General features: G+C 49.1%; 1 protein-coding gene across 2 annotated transcripts; it reads left to right on the top strand.

Annotated features, from left to right (window-relative positions):
• The first annotated feature begins 99 nt into the window (after positions 1 to 99).
• On the top strand, positions 100 to 22,793 carry KLHDC3 (kelch domain containing 3). Of its 2 annotated transcripts, none has more exons than XM_082047803.1 (11): positions 100 to 253; positions 6,643 to 6,878; positions 9,189 to 9,365; positions 11,598 to 11,713; positions 12,199 to 12,270; positions 12,484 to 12,697; positions 12,984 to 13,070; positions 14,280 to 14,388; positions 20,992 to 21,065; positions 21,876 to 21,954; positions 22,151 to 22,793. In XM_082047803.1, the coding sequence occupies exons 2-11, from the start codon at positions 6,725 to 6,727 to the stop codon at positions 22,215 to 22,217; spliced, it is 1,149 nt and encodes a 382-aa protein (XP_081903929.1). In that variant the 5' UTR covers positions 100 to 253; positions 6,643 to 6,724; the 3' UTR covers positions 22,218 to 22,793. The 2 variants fall into 2 exon arrangements, with proteins under 2 accessions (XP_081903929.1, XP_081903930.1); XM_082047804.1 differs by lacking the exon at positions 100 to 253 and adding an exon at positions 2,409 to 2,540.
• The last annotated feature ends 132 nt before the right edge of the window (positions 22,794 to 22,925 follow it).

A 22,925-nucleotide genomic window follows, 5' to 3' on the forward strand; every position in this document is an offset into this window, starting at 1 on the left:
GCCCTAACGTGGCCGGCAACGGGGCGGTGCAGGGCAGGGCACAGGAAGGCACCACCCCGGAGGCGGGCCTGGGCCTAGCACGCTCGGAAAGGCCCTATGGGGCCGTGCCAGGCCGAGGCGCCCCGGCGGGGGAGGGCGCCCGCGGTCCTGGGCGGGCAGGCGGGCGGGGCGGCGCGGCGCCGGACTACAAATCCCAGGGAGCGGTGGGCGCGGCCGTCAGAAGGGGACTGCCGGGGCGCCTTCCCGCTGCTAGGTATGGGACTAGGGCTGAGAGGGACCGGGGCTGAGGGGGGGTCGTTGGGGCGAGGCGCCCGCGCCGCCCTCCCGGGCAGCTGGTGGAGTTGTTAGGGCTGCAGCGGCGAGCGGGAGAGCTGGAGCTACCGCTGAGCTCCTCCGCGAGGGCTGGGCTCGGGGCCGCCGTCCCCCCTGTTGCCCTTGGCTGCGGGGAGAGTAGGGCCCTGAGGCGGCGGTTGGAGGCGCAGGGCGGCCCGGAGGGGCTGGTGCAGGGAGCAGCCAACCGGCTCCGCGCCCTGGTGTAACCGCCGCTGGGCCCTCTTTCTCTGTCCCCGCAGCGCTGTGTGATTTAGCCTGTTTCCGCTTTCCCCCGGGCTTGGCCACGTTGATGGGCTTGGGGCTTCGCGCCTGGTCCTTCAAGGCAGAGCAAAGGCTGACAGAGGTGAGCCTGGCCCGGCTGTGTTCGACGCTGCCCGCTGAGGCCAGTGAAACGCTCTGCATGGCGGCTCCTGGTGCCGGTGTGGCAGCAGATGCCGGGGAAGAAACAAGTTGGCCTTTGCTTGAGCCAGAAACGCCACGTTCGCAGGTGCTCTTGGTTTTCCTGAGCCTACTGCCTCTGAAGGGCTGCCCTCGGCATGGCAGAAACAGCTTGACGTTTGCCAAGGGCTGAGGCAAATTCCCAGTGGGGAAGAGGGGGTCAAGGAATGTCTCAGAAGCTTAAGTGCACTTCATAGAGAAGCAACAATGGGGTTTGGGAGGCAAGGTGTGTACTGGGAGAAGTCAGCTTAATAGCTGCAGAATTTTAGCTGGGCTTTGAGCAAATGTGAATTGATCATGGGCAAAATATTTGGGCTAAAGTAAGGAGGTGGTGCTGCAGTCTGCAGGGACTGTCACTGCAATGAATTTCTGCCTGAGCAGTGAGGTCTATGATTTCTGTGTCTAATATGAGCTTCTAGATAGGTCTCAGTTAATGAGCCCAGGGGCTGTTCTAGCACAGTCTAGTTTACCAGTGCTGGAATTGCATTGCTAGTGTCTAAGCTGCTGAATGTGCAAGCTTGCAATTTCGCACTACCTTAGTATAGTCAAAGCATCAAATAAATGTCAAGCATGAGTAAAGAAAGCTGTTTGTTCTCATGCTATTTCTAACAGTAAGTTGCATATACTTGAAATAGAAGTGTCTATATGGACTTCTGTGAGCTGGCTGGGCTATTTTAAGTGTTACTAAACCTTGTTAGCTGGCATCTTTTGGGAGGTGGGACTGAGTGAGCCACATGGATTTGCTCTCTGGAGCAACTTTGCAGAGGCGGTTGGCTGCTCTGCTTGGGGTGGTACTGTAATTCTGAAGGTGACAGAGTGAGCCCTTGAAGATCCAGGCCACTTTCTGCTGGGGTTCTCTCCCTTGCTGTGGGAATTGACTGCAGCAAGGCTGATCTGAGCAGCTTTCACAAATGGCTCTTGGTTTCTTTCTCTGTGTGTAGATGAATGAGGCAGCCCAGTGAGTTCTCTTTGCACAAAGAAGTGGGTCCTAGGATTGTTCCCTTGCTTAGTAGTGAAACGCCTGTGGTGAACTGCTGCGTTCCCTTTGCTGGATGTCAACGCTGACAAAGAACAAGGGAGGTGCATGGCTGTTTCTCTTCTAACAGACTTGTAATCTTCCACTTGTGGTCGGGTGTCATGCCTGACTGCTGCGACAGAGCCAGTCTATGGTCACCCCATGGCCATTGTTGCACCTCTTGCTCTGTAAGTGTGTACCTGAGCTTGTGCTGTGCACAGTCTGTGGAGGTCTGCAGGTATTTCTGTGGAACCACAGCAGGTTATTTGGAGGACTTTTTAATTTTAGCCTTCCTGTGCTTAGTGGCATAGGAACAGCTCATTGCTGTGCTCACTTAATTTCCAGCATCATCAGCATTGGGTACTTTAACAGTAGGTGAACTGTAACCTGATTTTTAGAAGCATTCTTATTCCTGGCAATTAACAACAGGACATACCAGGATTTCAGCCTGAATTTCTCAGTGTTTGACTGTAATTCTGGATAGATTATGCCAGACCAGGGAAATGGGGAGTTGTGAAGATTGCATGATTGCTGCCTGTGTGAGTGCAACATGAAATGAAAAGATCTATTAGTTTTTGGAGAGGTGAAGTGGGGAGCTGATACCTGTATTGGTGAAAGCAAGCGTTGGCTTGAACAGAAGAACACGTGCACTTCCGCGAAGGAGACCCCGAGTGCATGGTCAGGATGCTCAGTGCATTGCTTCTCCCCACTGAGACTGGGGGAAGAGGGGCAGACAGAGCTTCCTGATTTTAAGGTGAGTGAGTGTATGCTCAGCTAACAGTATGTGGGACTGCAGTTTCTTTGGTCACGTTTCACCTAGAAAATCTCTCGCTGTATAAGAAACCTGCACTTGTTTTGATGGAACCTTTTGGTCTGCCTATAAGTATAAGGTCATAGTTCTTGGGGGCACTGGGGCATGATTCCAGCTGGACATGCTGAATCAGTCAAAGGAGATTCCTCAGACCTTCAACCATCTTCTGCTGTGAGCACAAATGAGCTATGGAGACTGCTTTAAAAGAGGTGCAGCTCTGAGGAGGAGAGGGGTGGCTCAGCAGGATCCAGAAAAGGGGTACACGCTTAGCTCAGTGACTGTGCGAATCCATGTAGAAGGTAATCCTCCTCTTATTCTTACTGCTTTTGGCAGTAGCAATAGCTTCTGTGATTTAAACAATTCAAGCTTAATTTTTCTGTGCTGTGAAAGCCCTTCCTCTGATCCGTGATGTCCGTGTCTCTGACTGTCCCTTTGGTTTGCAGTACAGAGTAAAGAAGCACCTAGTTTGCCTGAGCTGGCACGTGTCCCACCTCCTGCAGACAGTGCCCTACCGGTTCTCTGGTACAATTTGCCTCTATCTGATCAATATTTATGTGTTTTATAGCCTACATCCCTGTTGCTGGTGTCCTAAATAAGAAAACACAGTATATATTTTGTATAACTTAATATTGTACAGTTAGGCAACATTTTTAGTAAATTGTTTCATGTTGATTTTGCTGTTTCCCCTCCCAGCTGTACCCTATATAATCTTTAAAGAAATCTAAGGCATGCTGCCTAATGTCAAGTGTATTAATGCCTCCTACTACTAAGTCCTTATAGGAATCATGTTGGAAAGTGGTGTATTTATATCATATAAATTATTATTGGAAATGAAAACCTGAAATGGAACTTAATATTGTGGATAGTTGTAAGACAGAAAATAACTTTTCCCTCAAAATATGTATTTAACTCATATTTGGAGATGATGCAGAGAGGGAAATTGCAGGAGGAAAATGGACTTTGGGACAGAAGACTGCTTGAATGAAATTATTTGAAAAAAAAAAGGCAGGAGAGGAGAGAGGCTAGAAATGGATACAGAAAGCATGGAGGGTCCTCAGGAGGTGAGGCTTATGCATGGAAGAGAGGGGGTTGGACCTGTGCGTGGCCAAAAAGGGGAGAACAAATGCTTGGCAAAGGCAGGAAGACATGATGGTTTCGTGGCAGGGTTGTGGGCAGTGGCAGAAGAGGAAGATGGAGTCTGGCTGGATGTTTTCATTACAGTGTAGAGAAGAGCTCTCAGGTTTGGAAAAGTCCTGGCAGCTTGCTAAATCGTGTGTTTTCCTTTGCCTTTTAATATAATAACCTGTAAGGATCACTTCACACTTCTAATTGTTTTCTTTTCATAAAGTGAATGAGTGTTTATGCATGCCCTGAATCTGATGATTGGCAGCAAGAGGCTGTGCTGGCTCAGCTCTGTGTTTGCTCTGTAGGGGTGTCCCCTTCCCCAGCCAAGGAGAAGGGCAGGCAACTTCAACCCCATCACCCCCACAACTGCCCTGGACCTGCCCACACCCACATGCCTCCTGGGAAGGGCTGATATCTGAAAAAAAAAAAAAAAAATACCAAAAACCAAAAACAACAAACCTTTCCCAGAAGTTGTAATTGTAGGAAACAACATTGCGCGTTGTTGCTACATTGATATCGTTCTGTAGCATAACCCACTGGGCCTTGAGCTGCTGCTTCTTGGTTGACCAGATTAACTTCTTAGGATGTGCAGCCTTTGTTTCCTGTCTTCTAGTGACTAATCTTAATCATGAAACTGTTCGGCAGGGTAGCCAGCTCCTGTTGGAGTGAAAGGACCAGTATCCTGTTCTGGCAGCAGCATATCCCTTGGCACACGGCTTGAGTAAACTCCAAGGGGTGAAAAAGACTTTTTCCAGCCTTTCTGGAAAAAAAAAGGCAAGTGGCTTGGTACAATGCCTGCCTGCCATACCAGGCTAGTGCACTCCTCTAGCCCAGGAGGAGCCAAGTGGAGAACTTGGGAGTAAGATTAAGCCTCTTAATCTTCCAGGATCAGGCTCAGTCTGAAGGGTGTTGAAAATATTGGCACTGGTGATAAAGTCCAGTTAGGATCATTGAGGAGTCTCTTACAGAATCGCTTAACCAAGAAGCTATTTTTGAGGAACATATTGGTTAGATTTTTTTTCAGTGGTAACTCATGACTGAGGCAGGAAACAGATTTAGATATGTGAAGTCTTCAGAATAGCCTGAAAGGTGACTTTGGTGATCTCCATGGAAACTCATCTATTCTGTAATTTTGTGGAGGACTTATACAAGAGCTGCTGCCTGGCTCTAAAAAACCATTAATTTAAAAATAAAAAACCCTACTGGATCTGAATTTGGGGTGGTCCCAGACATACAGTGAAGCTTGTATCAGAGAGGGGCTGTTCCTGGACCCTTCTGGAGCAGGTCTGATGGAGAAAAGCTTGATGTGACTTTCTGGTTTGCTGACTGCAATTTAGGTTATGATGGTTGCTGTAGGAAGAAGCAGCTTTGCACAAGGCATTCCTTGGTCTGTGCTCATGTTACAAGTAGTGCTGCAGTGTACTCTCTGGTTGGACTTTGCCCATGTCTTGGTGCTGTAACTTTGAGGTACAGAGCATGGTCTGGCTGCTGGTCTGCATTCTGGAGAAAAAAAAATGAAATCACTTTAAAAAGAAATTACTCAAATGTTGCTGAGATTTAGGAGTTCTGGAATGAAGCGACTGGTTTCTGGATGCTTTTGAACTATCTGTAGTGTGCATGGCTAGAGCTGGAAGCAGGAGTTCCCTGTTAGGCAGCATCTCTGACCCTTTCCCCAGGTGCAGGTGGGCCGGATGCTGCGGTGACCTGGCTGCTGATGGGCTGTACCAGTGCCTGGTTATGCGTAGTGGCTCTGCATGGCTGAAGGGCTGGGGGAGGCCAACAGGAGCAGAGCAGCATGGCACTGCCCCTTCTTGCTGCTCCCCAGCTACTTCAGAAGCTTTAGACAGGAGGAAAGTCCTTCTTGTGAAAACTCACTGCTTTCCAAAAAGAAAAGACAGAGAAAATGTATAGTAATTTTAGTCCTTGTTCTAAGGCATCTGTAATTTTCTTTGCATTCTGCAAATACTAAAACTGGGAGCATGCTGTCTGCATCTTCCAAGAAGTTCAAACCAAGCAACACTGATGTCTTTTCTAATGGCTGTTTTCCAGCTGTGAGGAAACTGGTAAAGGATCAAACTTTTGCAGAAGCACCTGGGCAGGACTGTGCTCCAGATCCTTAGATCCAAAGGAGAATCTCTGCAAAAATCAGCTGTGGTGACTTCTCTAAGAGCTGATCTAAGCCATCTGTTTGAAGCATGAAGCCTATCAGCTTCTTAACTGAGATATGATGTTGCAAAATTTTCATAGATATGTCTGGATTTGCTGCAGGAGAAAAAGGCTTTATTCTGATCATTAGCAAAGAGCTTTCTTCCCAGACTAGGGTGTTTCTGTTTTCTTGTGTTTAATTAAGCTGGATCTTAGTGCTCAAATCAATGAGTCTGAATGCTAGTGTTGTAGTCCAGCCCTGTATCAGGGAGTTGGTTGCTTTATGTAGGGATGGTTCTTTGTTGGTTGTTGTTGTTGGGGTTTTTTTGGGTGGTTTTTGAAAATATTTTCCTCTGCTGTTTCTCATGACTGATACAAAGAACACACTCTCTTCCGTTCTTTTCACCTTTACACTTGGCTCTTGCTGTGTGTTTTCATTAATGAGGACAAATTGTTCTGGCTTGTCTAGGACGTGTAGATGACCAGGGCACTGCCAGGTGTACAGCATTCAGCTGCCTTCATTGAAGGTTCTTGGCTTGTGCTGCCTGTATAGCTACCCTGAGGGTTTTTTTCTTTTGTATGTGAAGGTATCCCTGCCTGCTCTCCTGAGCCTTGCTCTGGTTATCGTACCTGCCTTGTGTCTCCTTCCCAAGGGGAGAGTAAAACTCTCTCCAGTTGGGAAGCAGATGAGTGAGGACACACACCTTTGTAGTTGGCTTTCAAGGAAGATATGCGAGATGGATCATGTTATTTTAGCATTCTGTCTTTGTTGCAGAGCCTGGTGATATTGTGTTGGCCTGGGAAGCATGTGGCTGTGGCGCTGGGACCCCTGAAGACTGCCTGGCTCGTGGGGAGGAATGCTACGGTGGGCAGTGCACTTGGAAGGTGGGCCACGAAGAGTGAATCACGCAGCCGTGGCTGTTGGGCACAAAGTCTATTCCTTTGGTGGATATTGTTCTGGAGAAGACTATGAGACTCTGCGGCAGATTGACGTCCATGTCTTTAATGCAGGTAAATATGTCTTTGTGGTGCATGAAGGAGTGGCTTGCTGGGCTGGGTTATTAGTTTTCTTGCCCGCTGCTACTTAACCTGTTATGCTCCATAACATGCTGTCTGACTCTAATTTGCAAAAAAAGTTATCAGTGTAGGTGGGAACCTCTGCCTTTGTGCAGCCCTGGATTTTCAGCTTCAGGGGCAGGGCACAGAGGGTCTGTAATTTACCATAGTGCTAGGATATGGACTCACTAGAAGTAACCACATAACCAATGGCTTGTTTTGTCCTTGTTCTCTGTGAACACTAACTCAACTAGGTGCAAAGAGGCAATGTTTAGCTAGCTCAGTTCCCCCATCCAGTTTGCAGGATGATTGTGCTCAGCTGCTGGTAGGGTGGAAGGCAGTGCCTCAGTTACATCTCCAGTCCTGAGCTGTTTCCCTATGGGGCCAGCTGACAACTGCTGCCAGCATGATGGAGTCAGTAGGGGCATACGGCTAGGATGGAGGCCTTCCTATTTGGCAGCCCTCATGTAGATTCACAGCATGGCTTAGAAAAGGAGCTGGAGCCATTTGTATAGGGTAGCCAGTATCTGTCAGGAGGCTGAGCTGTAGCCATGACTGTTGTGGGAGAGGTGATATTTCTTGATTCAGTGGTCTTTGAACTGAAGAGGTTACTGAGCTGGTCCATTAAGTATTTCCCTATAATTAGGGAGGTAGTTGAAAAACTGCATAGATGCTTGGATGAGTCTAGCTGAACAGAAACAAGAGCAGAGAATCAATGACCGGTTTTGCAGACTGTATAGCATGCTGAATGCTCTCTTAGCACACATGTGCCGTGTGGATAAAACTAGTTTGTAAGATGCAGTGAATTTGCTCCTCTGACTGTGGAGAAGACTGACTTGTGCAGTAGTGGATGGAGGCATTGGTTACACAGGGCTGCTAAGGTGACCTGCTTATAGTGTAGAGGGGAGTGTAGCTCAGTATCTTCTGAATAGATGTTAATCTTCATTCAGAGAGGCTGGGCTCTCACACTCAGGACAGCTGAATGCTGCAGCTTGTGAAATGTGCCAGTAGAGCACCACTCTTACGGTGGAAGCATAATTACCATGCCCAAATAATGCTCCCGCATTGTCTTCACTTCCTACCACTCCCAAATAATTGTCATGATGCTGCAGCCACCATCTGGGAGGTGGCACTGGCTTTCCAAGCACACCTTTGCTCAGCTTTGCCAGGTTGCAGTGCTAAAGCCAAGATGCCAAATTTTGAATGATCCTTCTTCCAAAGAGGAAGACTTGTGTTTTAGGTAGGAAACATCCCATGAAGCTTGACTTCAGCATTGGCTGTGCTTCTTCAGTGCTCTTCCTGCCTCTGGGGTAGATGTTCACCTTTTAAGATGCCTGACCTTTTCCCTATGTTAGTATTTCAGGGGAACTGCAGATTGTTTTCTGCGGTATTTTGTGTTCTGTCTGTGTTGAAAACAAAACTGTAGGCTGTGTGTATCGTAGAGGGACGGTGTCTGGATGCTGTTATGTAATGGCCATGGAACACTCACTGTGACTTTTGCACTATCATTAAACCTGGTAATACCTGTTGATTGCTCTGGCTGCTGCTGAACATGACATACAGGCTGCCAGGAAGGACAACCTGTAAACACGAGGAGCTCCTATTAGTAACACAAGGTTAGCGGGGTGAACTCGTATGAATGGGGGAAAAGGAGATAGACAGCAGTCTCATCTAAAGCCTAAATAAAATAAAAGCAAACAAAACCTGTTCCCACAAAGCTGCTGCATTGCTTTAGTTAAACTCCACTACTGCAAGTCCAAATGGTGCCTTCACATATGTTCCTTTGCATGTTGCTGCAATGAAGTATTCCTGTGTTGCCCGTTCTTCCAGTTTTGAGTCTCTTTAAAAATGTCAATAACCTGAAGTACTGTCTGTATTCATTATCACCTCTGATTTTTTTCTTTCCCCCCTCCATTTTTTTTTTTGTATGTATGTGTGTGCTGTACCTTCACTCAGTCTACAATGAGCCAGAGTGGAAACTTCTTCAGTGTAATTGATGCAGAATGCAGCCCATTTCTGTCCAGAGTCCTCTGGTCCTCCAGTGCTTCCTCTAGTCTTGCCTATGACAGGGGCCAGTGGAAAACTGGGCTTCCATATTCCTTTACTAGCCACTACTCAGGATCAGACACAGCTTTGTCTTTCTTGCTAGACATCTTCTGCACCTTGTCATAGGGGGAAAAATGCTCCCATGCAGGATGGGTTGTGGCCTGTGAGCACATGTAAGCGGGCTTAGCATTTGACATGGGCTCAAACTTGTGCTTTCAGTCTCTCTGCGCTGGATCAAGCTGCCTCCAGTATGGACAAACAGCGGAGACCATGTAAGAGAAGTGCCCTACATGAGGTATGGGCACTCAGCAGTACTCATAGATGACACTGTCTACATATGGGGCGGTCGCAACGACACTGAGGGAGCCTGCAACGTGCTCTATGCCTTTGATGTCAGTAAGTTCCAGCTTCTCTTCCTTGTCACAATTACTCTTGATGAGACCTTCTCTCTGCCCCAGTACACTAGTCCCCAACTTGTTTTCCTGTCCCTCAGTGTCTCTACGAAGTGGCAGTCTGGAAGAAATGGTGCAAATGGGGAATTGGTGTTGCTGGCTGTTTCAGCTGGTTTAGAAGGGAAGCAGGGTGGCCAGTGAGTCTACACACTTCATTCTCTGTAAAAGCCTTTGAACAGAGATTACTGAGCTTGTCTAATAGTCAAGCTGGTTTATATTTTTCTGTCAGCTTTTTGTGCTCTCTCTGATAGTAACTACAGCTGGAGCATTCTCTCTGTGCGATATATTATTCTTTAACAGTGGATGAAGGTTGAAGCAGGAAACAGCTAGAGCTCTTGAGGACTGTGGTTCCTCTGCAGGGTGATCCTTCTTTATGAAAGCATGAAGGAGAGTGAGGAATTAAAACACAGAATGAGTCAAGGACAACATGGCAAAATAAGGGAAGGCATGAGTCAAGTTAGATAAACCTGAAAGTTAAATTCCTTGAGCTTTTCAGTTGGCTTCAGTTGGGGAGAACAGACACCATCAGGACCTGGGTGGACAGGAGTGTCAGGAAAGGGAGTACACCTGGATTCTGGAGCCAGGTCTATCTAAATACTGACCAGTAACTGACTTGCAAGGAAACTGCTTGTTCTGTTGCTTGCTCATGGGTTCTGTTCTTCACCAGGAAACATCTCACAGCTTGGAGCTGCTCTCTAGGCTTGGAGTTTCCCCCTTCCCCTGATATATCAGCTGGGAAGCCACCAGTAAACCTCTGCCTACGCAGAGCCCTTGTAGTGGGAGCTGTCTGGTCTCCCTGCCAACTCTAGCACTTCAGCATTAAGTGAAAATTAACTGAAAGGCCAGACTTCAGTCCTGATCTGAACCTTCTGCAGCTGTCTGTACATGCTCTGCCTGTCCCCTGCCAATCCTGGAAAGTGAGGCTGGCAGTTGCAGTCCCATGTCGGTGGTGTAAGTGCCACTGTGAGAGTCTCACAAGGCTGGATAAAGTCCTGGCTGAGGGCATTTTTGTCCCCTGCGATGCCAAGCAGATCACACATTGAGGTCTTTTCCATCTCTAATTTGACATGCTGCACTTGGGTGAGCTCTTGCTGCTACCATGTGACTGGGTTTGGAAGCTGCCCCCTGAAGGAAAGCAACTTGGTAGCCGCTGCAGCTTTCTTGCTAGAGGCTGCCCAGGAATTCTGTTGACCTTGCAAGACCCTTAGTGTGGTTCCAGCGAGAGTCTAGGTTGATAGCTGTGGCTGCAGGCCAAGTTTGGAGTCATTATCCTCATGAAGAATGTTGCTTTGGCTCCCTTGTTACCACTTTCTGAAATAAGCTCTGCTCTTGGCAGCTCACAGTAGTTTGAGGGGAGGGGCAAGGAATGTGTCTTGCTACGTCCAGGCTTATCTGTGCCTCTCCGGGCTCTTGGGACAGGTGCCTGTGCTTGGCAGTGAGTCTCTGGCTTGGCTCCAAGTTGCACTGGCATGGAGAACAGTTCTGGCTGGATTTGAAGTCCTCCCCTGAATCAAACCATAACCTCTGGAGCATGTGGGCTAAAGGGTTGAGTCTGGCTGGTACAGGCTCCTGGGGAGCAGTGTGAAGGGAACCAGGGAGAGGGAGGAAGGTTTCCCTTGAAGAGGGGATGACAATGTAACAAGAGAAGTGGATAAAATAGGGAGAGCCATGCTTCAGAGGTGGAGATGTGCACAGTAGCTCTATTGACATGGTGAGCTTGTGGTTGACTTCTGTCTGGATTTGAGACCTGGTTTCGCTTAACCAGTCAGCATCTCCACGCCATGAGGTCAGTTGAGCCACTTAGCATCACTGCTTCATTGTAATTGAAACTGTAAATGCAGCGTTGATAAGTGGCTCACAAGTAGGCTTTGCAAGAGATTCAGTAAAAATAACATTGCTCAAGCAGTGCTGTACTACTTGCATTTAAAAGGTGAGCTGTTTGTCAAATTGGGCGGAGTCATTGGCCATGCCCAAGAGCTGAGACCTCTGTCACTGTGCCCCTCTGTGGAGGCTCAGACAGGTGGCCTTGCCTGAAGAAGCTTGCAGCCTCTATGGAGAAGCAAGTGCTGTGTATGAAAGAAGAATTTCTGTTTTAGAAATGAAGAACAGTAATAAAGAGCTATGCCATCCCAACAGCTACTGTATTTTCTTAGCATTACTTGCTGTTTTGTTTCAGACACACACAAGTGGTTCACGCCAAAGGTGTCTGGAATGGTCCCAGGAGCAAGAGATGGGCACTCAGCTTGTGTCCTGGCAAAGAGCATGTTTATCTTTGGAGGCTACGAACAGCTGGTGAGTAGTGTCTGTAACTGTTATTTGGCGGTCCATTTGGAAAGAGGACATTCTTGCCCAGGACATTGGTAGAGGCAGGATACAGGGGCATATTTGTATCTGTAGTTGCTTTTATTTCTCAGCAAAGTTATAGCATTAATTACCCAGGTTATTGTTTTGTAGAGAAGATGATTGGGAAAGTAGTCCTAAAAAAAGGTGGAGTTTTTTTTCTTCTGCAAAACATATAGAGGTAAAAATATAAATATTTTTATATATATATTTTTCCATCTCACTTGTTATCAAAATTTAGATAAAAACATAATTTTTTAATAAATATATATTGGTCTACATTTATTTTAATTCCCTGATATTGTGGAGCACAACCATGTGGAGCACAATTCACTTCAAAGGGATGTATCAGGTCTGTAGAACAGCATCCTGCCTGGGGTCAGATGTGACCAGGCTTCTCAGTCCCTTTGTGACCAGGCTGTCCTGTTGTCTTCCAGGCTGACTGTTTTTCAAATGATATTCATAAACTGGATACCACAAACATGATGTGGACCTTAATCTCTGCCAAGGTCAGTGTCTACTTTTCACTTTGGTTTGTGTCTGCTGTTCTCTGGGGTAGCTGCCCACACTTTTCTCACAGCTTCTGTCTGGTGTGACTGGGATCTGCAAGGAGGGGAAGTTTTCCAGAAGAAGGCAGTCACCCCAACTTTCTCATCAAGGTGTGTCATCTCCCTGGGTAATCTGCATTCTTTCTCTTGTTCTGTTTTACTCTGCCCCTGCAGGGTACACCAGCTCGCTGGAGAGACTTCCATTCAGCTACCATCATTGGAACAAAGATGTATGTATTTGGTGGCAGAGCTGATCGTTTTGGGCCATTTCATTCCAACAATGAGATCTACTGCAACCGCATTAAAGTATTTGATACGGAAACAAACTCCTGGTTGGACTCTCCTCCAACTCCAGTGCTCCCTGAAGGCCGGCGAAGTCATTCAGCATGTGAGTGTGGGTCTGCTGAGAGAGGACAGTGAAGGAAATTCCTGCCTGCCTCAGAAGAGGGGTGTCTGGTCTGCTGGGTGGAGATGTGGGTTAGCAAGGGGTGCACAGAGCCTGGCTTCTACAGAAAGCTGCTGCCCAGTGAAAAGTCTTCGGCGTAGCCCTGCACATGAAGGTGATGTAAGCAAAGGTGGACAACCAGCACCACTTTGCTTTGTGTTTGTTGGAACAGGGACCTACTGGGCTTTGCCATAGGTGGCATATTAATGTCTATGCTTGCTCTCCACAGTCAGCTACAACGGGGAGCTATATGTATTTGGTGGCTATAATGCACGCCTGAACAGACACTTTCATGACCTCTGGAAATTCAATCCAGGTATTTATGCTTTTAACTTGTTGCCGTGATAGTATTCAAGGCCCTCAAACCTGTGAGTGCTCAGATGAGAGTACTCTCCAAGGGCTCACAGCCTGCTTGGTGGGAAATGGCTTTTCTGATGGCATTGACAGGAGCTTGCTACTGTGCTTGGGACCCCTGTTCCTCTGCAGACTGTCTCCAAATCTCAGTTTAGAAAGTGGAAGACGTGTTCCTGAAAGACACAGCTAATCAAAGGGTGGTTGGCGAAACTTTGTCATGTTCTTAAATATGCAGAAGTGTTGGCAGAAAATAAGATAAAGGGAAGCAATGGGGTTAGGGAAGATAGACCATAGCTGGTCTCTTAACTTGAGCTGCAGGATCACCATACCACACTCTCTGGGTACCAGATCAAACTGTTCAGCAAAAGGCATGGTGGTTCTGCTGGTACCGCGAATATCAGTCAGCTGTGAGCTGTTTTGAGGTCCGTAGCACTTTCCACAGTCTATTTGACTGGTTTGGTTTGCTAATTGCTTTGCATAGTAAAGTTGCCTGAAAGTGGCTAACTTGCTGCTCCCCAAGCTGATCTATGAGCTAGTGTGAGACCTCACAAAGGTCTGTGCTGTGCATTAGCAATTAATTGCCCCCCCACCATCCTGGCCACAGAGAGCAGCAAGGACAAAGGCTTCTGTCTTCTCCACCTGGTTCAGTTCCCCATGTTCCCCTCCCACAACCAAGCTGTCCAAGCAGTCTCCACTCTGCAAGGGTGCTCTGCATCCATAGTAGCTGCCAGCAGATGGAGCTGGCTCCCGGGGCTCCCTCTACATCCGGACTGCAGCAGGGTGCTGCTGGGTACAGAAGGCTGCCTGCTCCCAGAGCTCAGCCCCACACAGTTCCCTATGGTGTCCAGCCTGCTGCCATGGTACCTGTGGGTCCTGGTGCTCAGGCTTTACAAGCAAAAGGCCTTGACCTGCAACTCCTGTCTCAGCAGGCAGAGCTCCAGGGCTGTACCTGGCATCCCAGCAACACTTCAGTAACAACCTTACAGAAGTGCATTGTGTTGCTGCTAGCCAGAAGAGGAGGTTGTTAGGAAGGGTGGATATTGGCTAGTTAGTTTCTGTGGGGCAGTGGGCCTCAGGTTTTGCTGTGATTTGTTTAAATCCATAACCTGCTTATACCCAGGTCTTGGCCAGCCTCTTACGATAAGCTGGTGCACTCTTTTCTACCCCTTAGTTTCTCTTTCTTGGAGGAAGATTGAGCCCAAGGGGAAAGGCCCATGTCCTCGACGCCGGCAGTGCTGCTGCAGAGTGGGGGACAAAATCGTTCTCTTTGGAGGCACCAGGTGAGTTGTGTGGGATGGCTCTGTGAGACAGTTTGCCCTTCAGCACAGTGTCCTTCCACTCTCTGTCCTGTACTATAATCAGATGCACTTTAGACCCACATGGCAACTGTCCATCTACCTTGCAAGTATAAGAAGTTGTGTAGATCAGGGCTTTTCTGGAAAGAGGCCAAGAGGGAGATTGAAGATGTCATGTAGGCTTGTAAAGCACTTGGTTACAAGCCCTCTTGTACAAGTAGAGGCAGAAGTATGTAACATCCTGTTCATGAGGGGTTGTGCCATGGTTGAGCTCTCTGTGAAAGATGTGGTGGGGCGCAGGGAGGAGATCCTGCTGTCAGAAGGACAAGTATCCCAGTCTGCAGTACTGTAGCAGAGCTCAGACTGACTAATCCTACCCTATGTGCTGCCCTGCTTCTCCCACTGGAGTTTCTTTCATTGGCAAGTGTGGTGTCTACCAAGCTGCAGTGGGATGTCAGCTCAGCTAGGAGCTGAGTAGCCCATACACACAACAAGACAACATTCCCTTCTGTGCCAATGTTCCTTAGCAAAGTTTCCATTCACAAAGTGGCCTTGTGTTAAGGATTTAGCTGTCAAACACTGGAAGTGATACTGTCAGGGTGCAGGGCAGCTGGATGAAGCCAAGAGGCTTAACAGCTGCTAAAAGAAAGGAAGTGACCCATCACCAGGACATGCTCTGTGCTGTCTGGAATGACAAATTGCAGCTCTGGAGCAGAGGCCTGTTTGCCAATATCTACCTTGCAGAGACATCTGAAATGCCTTCAGACCTCCACATGGTTTGGAAAGCTTCGAGGCTTTCTCTGGGATCCGGACAGTGGCTCTTTGAGAATAGTTCTGAAGACAGGTTGGGACAGGGAACAAGGCAGGGAAGGTTATGCTGATGGGCTGACCATACCACTGTGTTGATGGAGTGAAGGACCTTCAGGCCCCAGGAGTGCTGGAGGTGGGTGCTTAGTTGTAGGATGTCCATGTGGGTGTGAGTGCTTAGTGCAGGTGAGGTATGCAGAGGTGCTGAGTTTATCCAGTTTTCTCAACAGATACTGGGTGCTGCTTTGTATGGTATATGGCCATCTACAAGAAGGGCCAGAAGGAGGATTCAGGGAACTACAGACCTGTCAGTCTGACCTCCATGCCGGGGAAGGTCATGGAGCAGATCATCCTGAGTAACATCACATGGCACATATACAAAAAAAGTGTGCAATCAGACCCAGTCAGCATGGGTTTATGAAAGGCAGGTCCTGTTTAACCAACCTGATCTCCTTCTATGACAAGGTGACCCACCTAGCAGATGAGGTAAAGGCTGCAGATGTTGTGTACTTACACTTCAGTAAGCCTTCGACACCATATCCCACAGCATTCTCCTGGAGAAGCTGGCAGCTCATGGCCTGGATGGGTGTACTCTGAGATGGATAAAGAGCTGGCTGGAGGGCCGGGTCCAAAGAGTTGTGGTGAACAGAGCCAAATCCAGTTGGCAGCCAGTCACGAGTGATGTTTCTCAAGGCTCAGTATTGGGGCCACTTCTGTTTAATCTCTTTATCAATGATCTGGGTGAGGGGATTGAGTACACCCTTAGTAAGTGCAGATGACACGAAATTGGGTGGCAGTGTTGATCTGCTGGAGGGTAGGAAGGCCATACAGAGGGATCTGGACTTGGCTGGATTGTTGGCCTGAGGCCAATTGTATGAAGTTAAACAAGGCCAAGTGCCAGGTCCTGCACTTGGGTCACAACAACCCCAGACAGCGCTACGGGCTCGGGGAAGAGTGGCTGGAAAGCTGCCTGGTGGAAGAGGATCTGGGCATGTTGACTGACAGCGGCTGAATATGAGCCAGCAGTGTGCCCAGGTGGCCAAAAAGGCCAACAGCATCCTGGCTTGTATCAGGAATAGTGTGGCCAGCAGGACTAGAGAAGTGATTGTGCCACTGTACTCAGCACTGGTGAGGCCCCACCTTGAATACTGTGTGCAGTGTTGGGCCCCTCATCATAAAAAAGACATTGAGGTACTAGAGAGAGTGCAGGGGAGGGTGACGAAGCTGGTGAGGGGCCTGGAGCACAAGTCTGAGGAGTGGTTGAGGGAACTGGGGCTGTTTAGCTTGAAGAAAAGGAGGCTGAGGGGAGACCTTGTTGCTCTCTACACCTACCTGAAAGGAGATTGTAGCATGGAGGGTGTTGGTCTCTTCTCCCAAGTAGCAAGACATAGGACAAGAGGAAATGGCCTCAAGTTGCACCAGGGGAGGTTTAGATCGGATATTAGGAAAAAATTCTTGCCGAAAAGGGTTGTCAGGCATTGGAACAGGCTGCCCAGGGAAGTGGTGGAGTCATCATCCCTGGAGGTGTTTAGACAAGGTTCTTAGGGACATGGTTTAGTGCTAGAGTTAGGTTATGGTTAGACTTGGTGATCCTGAGGGTCTCTTCCAACAGAAATGATTCTGTGATTTTATGAATTCTGACATTAAACCTAGGCACTCCTAGGGAATGCTAGCAAACCATGACAAATTTGACACAGGATTTTTGGAGTTTGGTCTGCCTATGCCAGGCAACACAGCAGCACCTTCTCTACCAAATGACTAAAGTATTCAACTTAATCCAGGCTCAACCCCAAGGGAGGCCAGTTCATCAGCACTAGTTTGGGGTAGGAAGCTGGCAGCCAGGAACACAGCCTGCTTGGACTAGATGGTCAGGTCTTGCAGACTGGGGAAGGGGGAGACAGGGCTGGGGGCTGTGTTTGCTTCCTGTAACAGTTATCAGGTGTGTTCTGGAGCTGCCTGTTGAGATAAGAAGTTTTCCAGGAAGTCGTTGTAATGGAGAACTCCCTGTGGTCTGCTTGCTGACCTGTGCTCCTCTGCCATGGGAGGAGAGGGGAGTGGGGGTGGAATTCAGCAGGGCTCCATTTTCTGGGCAGCAGCAGTGGGGGATGGGCAAGCAAAACCCCTTTGTGTCCTGCCTTGCTTACAGGATTCATGCACCCTGTAGGCAGTTCAAGAGGCACTTCTGCAGGGTGCCTGCTCCTGTGGCATCCAAATGCTTAATTTCTTTTGTATATTTGCCCAAAGCCTGGTCTTTTCACCCCAGCTGTGGCCTCTCGCTGTGGCCCATTTGAGTGATTGGGAAGTCATGTAGTGTTAAGCTCAGTGTTTCCCTTAGCTATGTAACAGCTGTGTCCCTGGTGTGGTTTCTGCCCAAACCCACCAGCACTTCAGTGTGCAGAGGCCATCCATAAGGGAGAACAAGGGGAGAGGTGATGCTATAAAACAAGAGTTTAGCTGAACAGATGCCAATCCAGGTTTGGCTTGACAGTGTGTTTATCCTGACAAGGCTTAGAAATGCTTGGCTCTGAAGGGAGGAGGGGCTCTCACTAGGTGCTTGGTGTAGAGCACGAGAGCATTCACCAACATGCTGAACTGTGCAGCTGGAACAAGAAGTTTTGCTGGGGACTGGCTGGCAAAGCGTTACCCTGTACCCTGCTGTCTGGGAGTTTTGTCTCTTCTGGTCTTGAACTCCAGGCTGCTTGCAGTTTGGTGATTAAAACCACAGATGTGGTGCTTGCTGGCTTTCCTTTGAAAGATAAGGATGGTCTAGGGTTTCCTGTGACGTGGATGTGAGATTAGATTGTGGCATGGTGAGCACACTGGGGTGGAATTAAAGGGGATTTTGCCTGTATCCGGGCAGATGGGATCCATCAGCAACAGGTCTTCTCTGCCAGCAGTGAGCTGTGCACTGCAGCTTGTGCTAGGGTTATGGGGACCTGGAGGGGACAGGTACTGTCTCATGTCCTGTGAGAGGTGAGACTTGGTGGGGAAGCAAGTGACACTGGGGTGAGAAGTCACTGCATAAGGTCCTGGGTGAGTGGTGAGGACATGCTAAATTGCCTTGTCACAAACCAACACAGGACTTGAAACATCTTTCTTTTATTTCAAATTCTCCAAAAAACTATCAGCCATGGGAGTGCTTTCTCCTGGCCGAAGTGCTACTATTCCAGCATGGGCTGGTCCCTCTGCTTGGGGGTGCAGTGACTGGTCTCTCAGGTGCTTTGGCTGTTCCATTGAGACTGCAGAGGCATGAAACCAAAGGTGGGGCCGTCTTTTCCTTAGAAATGCCTGAAGTCATTGCTGCTTGTGAGCATTCCAGGACCAACATCAGATGGGGGGGCAGTATCAGCAAATTTTGATTAGTTTAAAATGACTGCACTGATCAGTGCCTGACACATGCTCAGACTGAGTCTTCTGAAATGCCATCCCCATTTTGGTACAATCCAGGGAGCTGTGGCTGGAGCCCACAGTGATTCATGAGTTGGACTGAGAAATGTCTGTTCTTGCCCTGCCCTGCAAATGTTTCCTAGCTGCTTTCTCTTTGCTTCTCTTACAACATTTCAATGGCCGTGCTGAAATAATTGCAGTAGATCTTAACTATGTGAGAACTGGAGAGATGAACAGTGTGTGGTTAGGCAGAATCTGTTTCTGACCTTGTGCTGTTGTGCCAACACGCAGCTTCAGCTCATACAGAAAAACCCAAAAGCAGTCCAGCTGCTGACCTGGTCAGAGGAATGCAAGCTAATAGGATGTTTTCCAGGCTGCAGGTTGCTAACCTGTGGGCTTTGGCTGGAGAATTTGTGCTAATGCAGCAGGTACATATGGTTGTTGTGACAAAGAAGGAAAGAGCTGCCACTAAGCCAGGTGAAGACCTCAGCATCTGCTTCAAGTGCTTATTCTCTGCTGCTGCCTTTGCTCCTCTGTAGAAACAGTTGAACTTCTGCAAAGCACCTTCCATATTGTCGTCAGAGAAAGCAGCTTGTCTTATCACACTCTGGCCCATTGCAGCTTGGGGGCAATGTGGTACAGTTCATGCTGCCTCTGTCCCCAGCTGCATTGGTGCTCCTCAGAGTTTAGACAGGAGAATCCACCTCACAGCTTTCCATGGCATGAGTAACATATATAGCATGTGGCAGTCTGCAGATGTTTCATACAGCCCTGGGAAGCTAGAGCTGAGGTGGGCAGGGAGAGCACAGCAGTGTTTACTGCAGCATACAACTCCTTTCATTGCTTCTCCAGGTTGCAAAAAATTTCATAGAATCATAGAATAGTTTGGGTTGGAAGGGAATCACAGAACGTTAGGGATTGGAAGGGACCTCAAAAGATGATCTAGTCCAATCCCCCTGCTGGAGCAGGAACACTTAGATGAGGCTACACAGGAAGGGGCTTCCAAAGCTCATCTAGTCCACCCTCCCTGCAATGAGCAGGGACATCTTCAACCAGATCAGGTTGCTCAGAGTCCTGTCCAGCCTGGCCTTCAATGTTTCCAGGGATGGGGTATCTACCACTTTGCTGGGCAACCTGTTCTTTGAATGGCCACTTGCTACTTGCTGAGTCTGCTGCCATCTCGGGAGATAGATCATGGCTCCTGTGACCTGCAGCACAACTAGAAAGCCTTCAAAAAGTCATGTTGGGTCTCCAGCTTATCTCACCTACCTCACTGGGGACACCAGCACAGCTTTTTGGACTTTGTATTGTGCCATTGTGTGGTGTCTGATTCTTCCTAGATCAGGTGCCTGTCCTGTATGATGTTCTCCCAAATCCTTGTGCTTCTCGTTACATGCTTCCCCTTGGCCATGAGATGAAGCTGGCCTGAGGCAAAGGCTGTGTCCTTCTGCCCTATGTGGAGTCTGGGCCTGTGTAGGGGTGGGCTGACCCTGCGTGCCCAGACAGTTTGATCTCTTTGTATTTCCTAACATGTTACTAGGGTAGCCTTCCATGATACAGCATTGCCGCAAAGCTGGTCAGTCTCCAACAGCATGCTGGGTTCTCCAGGTGATGCCAGCCTCTCTGGCCCTGCCTGCTGTGGAACAAGCCATCGGGCCTGTTGATCACACAAAAAGCAGGACAGATGCTTGTGCAAACATGCCTGCCTGCTCTCGGGAGCTGCTGTAACATTCCCTCTCCAGCCTGCTCAGAGTCACCCTTGGTCTCGTCCTGGGGCTCAGCTTTGCCTCTCTAAGTGGAGCTCTTTGGAGGGTCAGATCCACTGAAATTGCTGAGCAAATAGAGCCCTGAAACAAGCTTCAGCTCTGGAGGCAGTTGTTTGTCAGCACTCTCCTCCTGCCCTGAGGATGGGTGTCACTCTCTGGGGAAGGCCCCAGGGTTCATTTGTTGGAGGTGCCTGAGAAGAGTGTGAAACCAGCCAGAAGCTGATCAATGTACCAGAAGGGAAAAGGGATTGTTCCCTGCAGAGCAGGACCTGTGCTTGGAAGTGCAGCAAAGTAAGAGGCAGGTGAGATGAGGGGGAAGGCTGGCAGCTGGAGTCATTGTGGTTGTGTGTGAGGAGGAGGCAGCTCCCCCATTCCCTGCTGTGTCTTGCAGAGGAGGTGCTTCTGCTCCTAGCTCTGTGCAGCTCTGCATAATCTATCAGAAGCTGGGAGAGTGGCTTTGGATGCTGCTGGGTGAAACAGAGGGACAGAAGGGATCATAGGGCCTCTGCATGGGGCAGGCAGGCCAGGAACAGTCCTGGACTTGCTCAGCACTTGGGGAGCCCCAGGGACCATTAGTGGTGTACAAGTGTTTTGGCACTGACTGACGCACTTTGCTTGGTTTCTGCAGCCCATCTCCGGAGGAGGGAATGGGTGATGAATTCGACCTGATGGATCATTCAGATCTCTACATCCTCGACTTCAGTACGTGAGCATTCCCTGCCCAGCTTGTGCCTCTCACCGCAAGGTGCCCTGTGAGCAGGCCCTGCTGTGAAGCACTGTACCATGTCCTGTGTGGCTCTGGGTACTGTCTTTCAGAGCCAGGTGGCTCTTTCTGGCTGGTGTACATGGCTTAAGCCAGACCCCCCCAGAGATGCAGCTGTGCTTGCAGGCTGTGACTAGGCTCATGGCTCTTCATGTGCTCCTTCGCACAGAATTCTTGTAGGAGCACAAAAAAAACCACAGAATGGGTGGGGTTAGAAGGGACCTCTGAAGATCATCTAGTACAACCCATCTGCTAAAGCAGGTTCACCTGGAGCAGTTCGCACAGGAAAGTGTTCAGGCAGGTTTTGAATATCTCCAGAGCAGGAGATTCTGCAACCTCTCTGGGCAGCCTGTTCCAGTGCTCTGGCACCCTCAGAGTAAAGATGTTTCTCCTCATGTTTAGATGGAACCTTTTATGTTTCAGTCTGTGCCTGTTGGGCACCACTGAAAAGAGTCTGGTCCCATTCTCTTGACACACCCACTCTTCAGATATTTATAATCATAAATAAGATTCCCTCTCAGACTTCTATTCTCTAGGCTGAACAGACTCTTGAGTTTTTCCTCATAAGAAAGATGCTCCAGTGCTCCAATCATGCCAAGCCTGTCCCTGGTGTGCACCCTGCTTTGTCCCTCAGAGGAGTGGTTGGGGTGCTCTGCCCTGTTTCCTGTGGCACTGATTGCATGATGCCTGGACCCCCCCCCGATAGCATCCAGACAAGGACTGCTGTACTAACTGCCTTCTTTCCACAGGCCCCAGTCTAAAGACGCTGTGTAAGCTGGCAGTGATTCAGTACAACCTGGATCAGTCCTGCCTTCCCCATGACATCAGGTACTGTGTGTTTTGCTGGGAGGTGCCCCATGGGTGCTGCTCGTCCTTGGGGTGCTCCAGCCCTTGCCAAGGGCTGCCTGGGGCTCCCCTTGGCACTGTGTAGCTTTGGGGCAGGCTGGGCTGGAGACCACAACTGGTCCCACCCTGGGCACTGTGTTTGTGCTTGCTCTCACTGTATCCCATTGGTGTGTTACAGATGGGAGCTCTCGGCCATGACAACAAACAGCACCATCAGCCGCCCCATCGTCTCCTCCCAGGGCTGATGCCGGCTCGTCCCTCTACTGCCCTGCCCTCGTTCCTCCACATGCTGACCTCTTACTCTACTGCCTGCATGAGTTTTTAGCCCTTTCAAACAAGGAACGTGTGAGCTCAGTTTGTCTTGCCCTAGTCAAGCCTCCCTCTGCTCTTGTAATGCTTTGGGCAGCTTGAGTGTGCAGGCATAGCAGGCCACCAGGGAAGAAATCGTCTCACCCCAGCAGCACAACTGTGAACTCCCTTCCTTGGTGATGGCTCCAGCATCTCCTGCCTTCCTTCTCCTTGCCTATGGAGAGGCAGCTATGTTGGCCTCATCCCTGGCCACTTTCCAGGGGCTTGAATCAACTCTTGCCAACAGCCATGGCCTGGGATTGGCCTTGGGCCATGAACTGTTCCTGCACAGCCTTGAGAGGGCAGGGACCTCCATGCCTGTACCTGCCAGTGCTGACTGCCATACTAGCACTCGAGGGCATGACCCAGCCTGAAGCTGAGCCTGATGTGAAGGCCTGGGCCCAGCTGGACCCTCTACCCAGCTCCTGTTGTAAAACAGCAACTGGGGGAAGTTTTATAAATGCTGAGGCAGACATGGTTTCTGCTGCTCAGTGTGTCCAAGCAGGCAGACTAGGGGGAGAAGAGGGTGTGGGAAGGGAGAGATGGAACTAGGTGCCCTCCTGCACAGCTGCAGGCCACTGAAGGCTTGTGGCAGCTGGGAGCTA

This window comes from Streptopelia decaocto (assembly GCF_964273445.1).
Source record: "Streptopelia decaocto genome assembly, chromosome: 3".
Lineage (NCBI taxonomy): Eukaryota > Metazoa > Chordata > Aves > Columbiformes > Columbidae > Streptopelia > Streptopelia decaocto.